The 10321-nt window shown below is 41.0% G+C and overlaps 2 protein-coding genes across 3 annotated transcripts in view; one reads left to right on the plus strand and one right to left on the minus strand.

Moving 5' to 3' along the window:
* LOC102676587 overlaps window positions 1–10321 on the minus strand; it is a 30468-nt gene that overhangs the window by 2459 nt on the left and 17688 nt on the right. Inside the window, exons 1-2 of one of the 2 annotated variants that reach the window (XM_031515353.1) lie at window positions 1323–1649; window positions 1–161 (exon numbers count right to left, since the gene is read on the minus strand). In XM_031515353.1, the coding sequence (XP_031371213.1) occupies window positions 1–161; window positions 1323–1619 (458 nt within the window). In that variant the 5' untranslated portion in view covers window positions 1620–1649. Of the gene's footprint in view, window positions 162–1322; window positions 1650–10321 lie in introns of those variants that run through there. The other variant, XM_006609986.2, reaches the window with a different exon arrangement.
* The window catches only part of LOC102676713, a 4907-nt gene continuing 3045 nt past the window's right edge, over window positions 8460–10321 (plus strand). The window contains exons 1-3 of the mRNA XM_031515354.1: window positions 8460–8598; window positions 8715–8908; window positions 9421–9531. Of these exons, the coding sequence (XP_031371214.1) occupies window positions 8479–8598; window positions 8715–8908; window positions 9421–9531 (425 nt within the window). The 5' untranslated portion in view covers window positions 8460–8478. The remainder of the gene's footprint in view (window positions 8599–8714; window positions 8909–9420; window positions 9532–10321) is intronic.

The raw sequence follows: 10321 nt of genomic DNA on the forward strand, positions 1-10321 counted from the left end.
TCCCCGTCGACCTCGACACCGGGGCTGATCGATCTGTCATAGCGAACGTATGAATCCGTCAAGTAGGAGGCGTTATAGGGCAGGGCGTAATTAAATTTCATCACATATCCGATAATCGTGCTGACGTCGACTTCCATGGGTAAACCGAGGCCGAGGATGAACTGGAACGGTTTTCAAATACACGAAGGTGTCATCGATCGTTTATAATAACCGGCAATCGAATCCCAACTGGCAGCCTCGTTCTCGTTCTAGCTAGTTAGCTCGTGACATTCGACTGAACGAAATTAGATGCAGGAAGAAGGGTGGGAGGGGAGGGAATTATCACGCGAATCATCTGCCAGTGAACGGGAATAATTCGTACCATTCATCGATTGATGACAACTTCACTTACGAATCCAAGTTAAATTGAAAATACGAAAAATTATTTCCTCTTCGATTCGAATCGTATTTTAGAAATTTTTAAAGTTTACAATCGAAATTCTTTTTTTATTTTCTTTATACTTTTGCTTGCTCTTTGCGTGCTCGAAAAGAGAAAATTTATTGCTTATTCTTACTCCAGAGGAATGTAAATAAATTCGCGAACGATTGCTTTTTTCCTTTTTTTTTTTTTTAAAGATTGTATACACGATAAATGCGCACGATTTTATAATTATATAAATCCGTTCATCGAGTCTTATCGCCTCGATTCCCAACAACGTTAATATCGTTGTTTTCCGCCACTTCCGCCTGTACACGGTTCGTAATCGTTTACAATTCCCATGGAATTACGATTATCGATCGATCGTCCAATTCCACGGTTGAATCGCAAACTATAATAACGCGAACGCTGCAATTACAGATAATTGCATCGCGATTGCGTGTATGAAACGCCTATCGAGCCATCACCGAGTCAGACACCGTTGTGTCTTTAGAAACGTACGCCCCTCCCTTCAACGTACGTTCACACTTTCACCGTTTAACGCGGTATGCGCATCGCTTGAACAATTAGCGATCGATATCCAATTAGAATCACTGGCACAATTAAACGTATGGGAAGGGGGAGAGGGTTGTCGACTGAAGCGACAATTCGTAGTATTACGGTGCAATTACCCGTCGATATAATCTATCAGGGTAAACTTTATCCCTCGTCATAGATAACTTCCTTCGTTTGTTAAACCGTGAAATCGTCGACGATTGAAAACGATATATGCACGAACACGTATAATCGCGTTGGACTCGAATTTTCCAAAAAGAAAAAAAAAAAAAGAAATATTATTGCTTACTTAAAAAAAGAAAAAAAAAAGAAAAAAGAAGGCAAAGATATCACACGGTTACCCGAGTACCTGGACTTTGGTCGGTGCGTTCGTTCCAGGCGTTGGAAACACCAAATACCTCTTGTCGCGTTCGAGACACGATCCAGAATGTTGACTCGTGAACAGAAGCGAAAGCAGCAAGAAACGCCGCATGGCGATCGTCCAAGTGTAGCAGAGCGAATGCGTCGAAAAATCTTTTCGAGGTCTCATGATCGACCGCCAACCGGATGCCGAGTGCTCGTTAATAGACCCAATTAGTCCTGTATCGCGAGTTCGGCCGAATAATAAACCGGCTTCGATCGCGGTAATGTGGCGAAGTGGATGCATTTCACCAACGATACCTCGTTCACGGTGAAATTAATCGGCGACGATCGATTTCATCAGCAACATTCCTGACAACATTCGTCGAATTGTTCTCGATTCCTCTTTAAAGAAATAATATTTTTTTTTTTTATCCAAGAATGTTTTACGAGTACTTTCTTCGAAAATATTCGGATTTAAATCCAGGGTTATCTTCGATTCGCATCGACTCTGACTCTTCCTTTCCTTTCCCTTTTTCCTCCAATTGTATCATTTTCGTCGCGTTTCATACGCGATATTTCCATTATATTCGTATTACGCGCTGGACTTTTCGTCACAGTCATAAATCTTCTCTAACAACGCGGAGAAAGAGGAAGAGAGGAATATATCCCCCTCGGAAGCAAAGCACCCTGGGGATTGATTCGAAACGGCCGCTGATATCGAGTGGAGAATTTCCCCACGAATATAAACGCGGATGGTGTCTCGGATGGATGAAAACCAAGCCAGGCTAATGAGAGAGAAAAACGCGGTTATGAAAGGTGATTATCGAAAGAATAGACGGTAGGATCGAAATCCCTCCCCCTCTCTCTTTCTCACTCTCCCTTTCTCTCTCTCTTTTTCCCTTCTTTATTCGCTAGCTGTCCCCGACGCTCATTTCCCCTTTTGAATAGGGAGGCGGCTGATTCCGAGTAGTTGCCGGTCTTGGGTTCGGAAAGGAAGAAGAAAGAATCGGATTTGCGGATCAAATATGTCGGAGGGATGGTTCCACTCGTTATCGAGCCGCCCGTGAATCGGCTGACACCGATCGTTTGGTCACAAAGGAGGGAACGAAAATTGCCTGTTTGCAAGTCGGCCGAGTAGATTCCTCGATGGGATATTACAATAGGACAGATCGATCGAGTATGGAAATTTCCTTAAAATTTCGAATATCGACAAATATAGCGGATTATGTTATTGTTATTGTAAATTTAAATAAATAATCCATTCGTTTCGAAGCGGAAAATTTATAGAAATTTCGCAATCTTCCAATCCAACTTCCGGATGAAAACATCGACTCGGCATCCTTTTCACGGATTGGACACATCTCGTCGGAGCCGGTAACTGCGGTTCATTCGTCTTCCCACAGGCCGATGAACGCTTTCACGTGGCCAGTTTATTTCGGCGACAATTTATCCCCATCTGGACGAGGAAATCCTAAAAAATAGCGGCACTCCTCCCTCCTTCTTACTCCCCATTGAATTCGGTATTGGGAAGAAGAAGAAGAAGGAGGAGGAGGAGGCGCGGGGATTGTGCGTTCCACGTTACCATTGGCTACGGTGAACGAGGTTTGCAACGTTGGAATTGAAACGATAAATTGCCAACACCGTGTGCGCGCGATCTCCGCAGATACCGTAATCGCCCCTCGAAAACGCTCCACTCCCCGTTACTTCCGATCCTAGTTATCGCGTCCCGTGTTAGCGATTTGCTTCAATTATAGCTCGCTATTTTTTTCGTACCGTTCTACCTGGACGGAACCGTTTAAATTGACGCTAATATCGAAATTTCTCGACTGGCCGCGAAGTGTATCGTGTTTGCTACGTGTTAACGCTATCGAATTTGGTGACGAATTCGAAGCTTCTTAATCTTTTATGAAAAAAAGAAAACTTACGCGAGATAAATTTTACGAGTTCACGAGTTAATTTTCTTTCCATTCGACGTGACATTCAATTTAAAAATCGTAGCAGGATGGGCGTTGCAAATTTTCGGTTCGAAATTTATCATTTTTCGGGGGTTCTCTGGGTCGTTGAAGTCGAAAATCACGGTCATTTTTCACGGCTATAAACGGTTTTCGGGGTACAGCGTTCGAAAAAAATAGTTCGAAAATTTTCGTAATAAATGTATCATCATATTCTCGACCGAAACGTATGACGAACTATGATCATACAGATGGTAAATCGTTCACGTTGTAATGTTACAGATATTAGAGATATCTGCTAATTTCGTCGTTAATATATTAAAATAAAATATGATTTTCCAATTCCAACGCTCTAAAAGAAAAAAAAAAAACGACAGACAATTCGCCCAATATTTTCGATAGATAAGATATAACGCTTACGAATAATCATACGATATAATTTACTTATCAACGCATATATACGAACGCGGGAGGGAAAAATTCGGTTCCAAAAATTTGAAAATGCGGCCAGAAATCCCTTTGGGAAATGCATATGCATACGCGATTATTTTCGCGCGCGCGGAGAAAGTACGTTTAATAAACGGTAAACGGAATAATGAATTCGCTTCAACACAAGTGTGAATAAACAAGCAGCAGAAGCAGAAAGAGTTTTAATAATCCGTTTGCGCATCGAATCGCTCTCTCGACGCGCCAAACTTCCGGGACTATTCGTTTGTTGTTATTATAATTATTATTATTATTATTGTTATTATCATAATCATTATTCCAACGGAGAGGAGAAGAAGAAGAATGCAGTCGGTTCATTGTGGATCGCGTTATCCCTGTTTAGAACGGGGATCGTAATTTTGGCCAGCCTTTGAACGGATTTACCGCGGTCTCTCACCGGGGTTGGCCGTGGGAACGTTACATCTCTGTCATTAAAATTAGAATGGTCGACGCTCAGAGGAAATTACAGACCGCCGGAACTCGCGGTGGATACCGAGGCGAAAGTCTAACAACTATACCGGATACGAAATGCACCGTGGTGCGCGGATTCGTAGGAAAGAATGAGTTTCCTTCGACCAGCTTTTCATCCCTTCGTTTCTCTTCGATTTCGGAGGAGGGGTCGGTCTCTGTTTTTCGTTGGAAAAAGCACGGTTGATACGGGTTTATTTGCGAGTTTATCGCAAGAGATCGACAGAGAGCGATATGGGCGATAAAATATTAACGTTTTAAGAATAAAATTACTTCGCAATGAATAATTTATTATTCAACGCGTCGATTAACGTCGAATTATCAAGGTTAATGCCTGAACAGGCGAGATTACGGGAAGAGCGGTTAACCGTTTTTTAAAAAGGGAAAGAAAGGTTATTCCAGGATTTTAAATAAAGTTAAAGTACTTGAAGTAATTTTATTCGAAATTTTAATTAATTAATTTCTTATCCCGTTAATATTCAACTTTGCTCCTCGATGCTTTTCGATGCTTTTCTCGTGCACGTTGTGTATATATATATATATACGGAACGAATAAATCGTGTTTTTTCGCTTCTCGATGTCACTCGATGCTTTCAGCGTTAATTGGTTGCAGGAAAAAAAATTGTGTTAACTAATCATCAATTCTACGTGTTTTGGAATTTTTCCCTTTTTTCGACATTTGAAAATTTGACAAACGCAATGCAACAGGACTCTTCCACCCTTCGTGGATGGCTCTTAGAGAAATCCAGGATTTATGGATACCAACGATTAATTATATTTAAGGTGTCGGGAAAAAAAATTTTTGAAAAATACATCGTTGCAGGGAAACTGTTTACTACCGTTAACGCTTTCCTCAAAGATAAATTTTGCTATAAATCCGCGTCGTATAAATCCTGCTGGCCATTTGCACGATCGATATATTTTATTATAGCACAGCTTAACCGCTGCAAATTATTCGAATGGAACGAGTGAAATAACGAGTGTTCGTGATAATTGTACGATTTGCAGGCTTATAAATTCGATCGGTCAGTTAAATTCGGATCGTCTTCCAATTGAAATTAAATATTTCTTCGAATTCGATATTTTCGAAAGCTCTCGTCCGTTCCCCTCGGTCAAATAAATTAATAATAAATTTTCCACGATCAAAAGTGGAGAGCATCTCGAAAGTATCTATCCTTAATCCGAAATTCAAGAAACACGGAGGGAATAGGGGGATAATAGGAATAATGTCGCCGACTATAGGGTGTGACCTAATAAATCCACGTTGAAATTCATCGACACGTAACCAGCATAGAATTCAATTATTCCGAGCAAAGAGGAAGAGGAGAAACCGGTTATTAATTCATGGGAGCTTTTTTTTTTTCGTGGATTATGTAAATCGAGTTTTATCGCTTATCGTTTGGATATCTGGCATCTTTAAAACTCGTTGAATGATGCAAAGGTTTTAAAGAACTTCGAATTTATTGAAACAGGCACGATGATCGTCGATGGGGATCGAATTATGTATCAAATAATCCCGTTACGCTTCGTTTAAATTTATCCTCGATAACATCTGTCCAGGCCACAGGAACAGAGAGAAGAAGAAAAACAAGGAGCGTAAATGAATAAATGGAACGCCGTGCCGTTGGCAAATCTATCTACGACTCGATAAATTTTTTGGAAAAAAAGAAAAGAAAAATTAAAATCTTAACAAACTTCAACAATAATAAAAGCAACAACGATAAAAGCAAGAGAGATCGTTGAAAAGAAATGGAAGGAAAAATTTTTTCCTTCCGTTGCAATTGGGAACATGGATGCAAATTCCAGAAATTACAGAAATTATAATCATACTTATAGAAACGGATTATTTTTTTTTTTTTTTCAGTCCCACGGTGATCCATTATTCATGGACTCGCGATTTTACCAACAAAGAGGGCACGATCGAGAATTAAAGAGGAGGAGGAGGAAAAATCGAGGATTTTTCTCTGGGCCCCCGTTCCCTTCCCGTACCATCCACGATATCGTTTCTCCACCAATTTGGATCTCGTATTCTTCTTCGAGTCTAAGGATAAAGAGGGAGTGGCGAATCGTGGCCATTCATTTCGAGAACTGCACTCGAAGGAATCGCGTTTTTAATCGCGGCCCATTACGAGCGAAAAATCTCGACGATTTGTCTCGGTAATAAAGTTATTTATTTTCAAGTATTAGAGGCAGGATCTCAGAAATGGAGAAAGTACTCGTCCGTTGAGAAGGATGGATTTAGCTATACTTTGGATAGGAAATGGTTATGAAACGAGAGATGGTTGGCGAACGATGATGGTTGGTGGTTGGATAAAAGAGGAACAACGACGATGGCGACGCTCTGTCCCCGTAAAAAGGTAACAGACGCATCTGCGGTGAATAGGCACTTCGTCCTGAGGAGGAACAATCGTCTCCGACCTGTTTGTGAAAACGGAAAAGTGTCGCTATACGTCATGCACGAGCGGTCGATGCACGGGGAATAAACGTTTCTGGAGCAAAACGACGAGAGAAAAATACAAAAGGGTCGAGGAGGCAGGAGATATTCAGGCGCCGCTGTATTTTTTTCTTTCTTCCTTTTTTTTTTTCCTTTTTTTTTTTTTTTTTTTTCTTTCGTTGTGAACAGCCGCGAAATATTCCAAACTCGTAATCGAAAATAGACGAATAGATAGAAATTGATCTATCCTTTCCTCGCGACTTTCTTCTAATTCCGAATTTTCCAGGATTCTTAATTATTTTTAATTTCGAACTTAGTGTATTCTGACGTATTGCGATGATCACATTTTTATCGACGAAAAATGAAGTAGATATTAGATAAATAAATAAATAATGCGATCCTCTTCGTTAAGAGAAGTTAATCGTCCCTTTTCCATTATTGAGTCGAGCGGATATATTTTCGTCCCCGCATTCTCGTTCTCGATTTCTTTTCTTTTTGTTTTTTTTCTTCGAATCTTATCCACGTTTGTTGCAGTTTATCATCGTGTTCCAATGGTTAAAAAACGAACGCGCACTCGTTAGCAGAGAATGAGCTCGTGCGCAGCGTGTGTATTGATGTAAACGAGAAAAAGGGATTAAAAACGGGGGAATAATCCACGGCAAAGTGGTCTCATTTATGTATGCATGGTTTAACCCCAGCAGCATTTCCACTTGGCATAGTCCTCTTTTTCTCTATTTTTTTTTTTTTTTTTTTTTTTTTTTTCTCCCCTCTTTACTCGCCACGCTAACGCTAAAATCGGTGAAGTTTTTTAATCACCGCCACCCCACACAGGCCACCACGATATCTGACGTGCCACGCGTCGAGAATCGTAATTGCATTTCAAAACGGTGCGCCGCCATCGACCTGTTAACGCGGACGGGAAAGTTTTTGGCTGACTTTGGATACCGCCTTATTGGGGGTGGCTGTAACGTCTCCCCCAATGGGGATGGAAAATATCTAGCAAAGGATGAGGAGAGAATCGATCGAAGAGAATTAAATTCCATCGTGAAATTCAGTGGAATGCTAATGAAACTTGGACCCCAGATGTCCGGATCCAACCTGTTTCAACCAAAGAATAATAATAGTTGGTTCGAAATACGTACAGATCTAACTCACGTTTTCTCTTCTCCTTCCTCCTCGGCCATTTCCATCTTCTCTTGCTCTTCGTTTACACGTAATTATCGTTAACACGGCAAATATCGTTAACAAGGAAACCGGTTTTCTACCGTGGAAAATGGATCGGAGAAGACAGAGCTGCAGAGCTTCAGAATCGAGTCTCCTGTTCGTGTTAGCAGTTCACGTGCCCTTGAGATCAGGCATGTCGAGCCATCGGGACCAACTTTTGTACGTTCAATAATTAAACGTAAACCGATTATCGTTCGTTAACGGATTCAACCGGACGAGTTCACGCGTTGAAAAGTTCTCTTTCTCCAAGGGAATTAAACGATCCTCCGACATCGTTCGATGAATTTTCATCCGACCGAAGAGGCTTTAATTTCATTATCCGCCTTTTTAATTTCTAATTTTAATCGACTTCCTCCTCCCCTCCACCTCACCAACCCCCTCTTTCCTATTCCCCTATTCCGGTTATATATCGCGATGATTTCTTCTCGCCTCGAAGAATATTTCCACGCTTTCTATCCTATACGCGTGCCATTTCTTTCTTTTTTCCTTTTTTTTTTTGCGCGCACGCGTCATCGAAATATTGCCTCTTGCGGAGAAAGAGTGCACCAGTTGGTTTATCAATTCAAGAAAAAAAAGATATCTTGCTTTATAGCCTCTTGATGGTGAATCTGGCGCTGATACTCCATTCGACCGGCTCGAGATCCCCGAATTCGAAGCTGGCGGAGACCCTCCATCGCCCCATCCGATCCCTCACGTTTCCGGAAGAGAGTACCTTAGGCGTGAGTGTCAAGGAAGTGAGATAAAAACGAGGAGGGGGGGAATTAAAATTCGATTTCGAGCGAACGAAATGAAAGTTAGAGGTGATGGTTAAACGGTTGTGTTTCTCTTATTCAAGATATTCGTCGCGTTGGCCATACCGCTCGAGGATCCCTACAAATCCATCTCCATAGCCGATTTCTTCGAGGCGACGTACGATCTGCCCACTAACGTAACCGACGAATACCTCTGGCTCAACGATGGAAAACGAAGGAAGAGGAGAAGCTTGGACAGGGTCACCCTTTATCGAGTTATAGAGAACAAGTTTGACAAGTGAGTGAGGGAAATGAATTCCTTTCATAGTGTATAATAATAATAATAATAAGTAAGATTCTAAATTTGAAAAATAGAAATCTCTCGGGGAAATATATCGAATTTTATATTATTTCATCTTCTAATCACTTATCCGGATATTGATTAGGATATTAAAATTGTTCGAGCTCGAATATCGTCTCTCGTCCACACATTTGCTTCCTTTTTTTTTCTTTCCTTTCTCCTTTTTCTTCATTTTTTTTTAAATTTGACGAGGGAATTCGAACGTTATCTGGAAAAAAAAAAGAGAAAAAGAAAAAGAAAAAAGTTGGGGAAACGCGGCTATGGATGGACGAAATTCGAGCTTCTTTATTCTACGCTGTGATAGAATAACGCGAGGAACGTGGAAAATGTAGAGGAACGTAGAAGAAAATATATAGGTTCACGGTTCTGGTGACCCAGAAGTCGTAGTAGGTCAGCCACGGGACGGTCTTATTTTATTTTTCACTTTGCTCCCCTGACTTTGTGCACAGCTACGGGTATCAGGGTCACGAATGCCTGCTGAGGGCCATTTGCGAAACTTCGGAGCACTCCCTCCTCAGACATAACGGACTCATTGGTGACATTCTGCACGTGATCTTCACGTAAGTTTCTTCGTTAACTTTTACATAACACCGTCCAACTCCGTCTCTCCCAAACACTGATAATCGGCCCCGTTTCCGGCCACTCCCATCCCTTCCTAATCTGCCCTTTTAACCCCCACCCATTCCTTCAACCTCTCTCTCCGTTAATTCCGGATAAGCTAATTTTCTTTCCCTTCGCAATTTCATATCTCGCTCTATGATAAACTTTGTTACTATACATTAAACCATTAACCGTTAATTAACACAATTAACTGTTAATAGACAAACGAGATATGTATATATTATTTACAGTTACCCTTTCAAATTGGATAAAATCGAACGAGTATAATCTATCAATAATAATAATAATAATCGTCAGTTTCTTTGGGAAAAAATTGAACCGCCAACAAACATTGACCTCTTGGAAAATCTGTCAATTTTTCAAGAGTTTTTATCCAAGGAATCTAATTGAATATTTCAAAGAAAAAAAAAAAAAAGAAAAGCCACTCTTTCTTGCGTTACAAGAATACAATTACTCGATGGAAGGAGGAGGAAGTTACCTCTCATCTCTCGAAGTAAGAGAGGCCGGATCATTTCCAACCCTTTAAAATCCGGCGGAGGAAGATCGAAAGAGGCGGGCTTGTCCATGGGCTGGGCTTTAAGAGAGAGAGAGAGAGAGAGGTAGCGAGGGGCCATTGTTCGCGCGGAGCATAATGCGCTAAAGGATTCAGCTGGAAATTTATTCGGCGCGACCTCCTTTCGCGCGGCGAAGAGAGGGAAAAAAGAAAGGAAAAGAAAAGAAAGAAAAAAA

Source organism: Apis dorsata, unplaced genomic scaffold, assembly GCF_000469605.1.
Source record: "Apis dorsata unplaced genomic scaffold, Apis dorsata 1.3 scaffold_68, whole genome shotgun sequence".
Taxonomy (NCBI): Eukaryota; Metazoa; Arthropoda; class Insecta; order Hymenoptera; family Apidae; genus Apis; species Apis dorsata.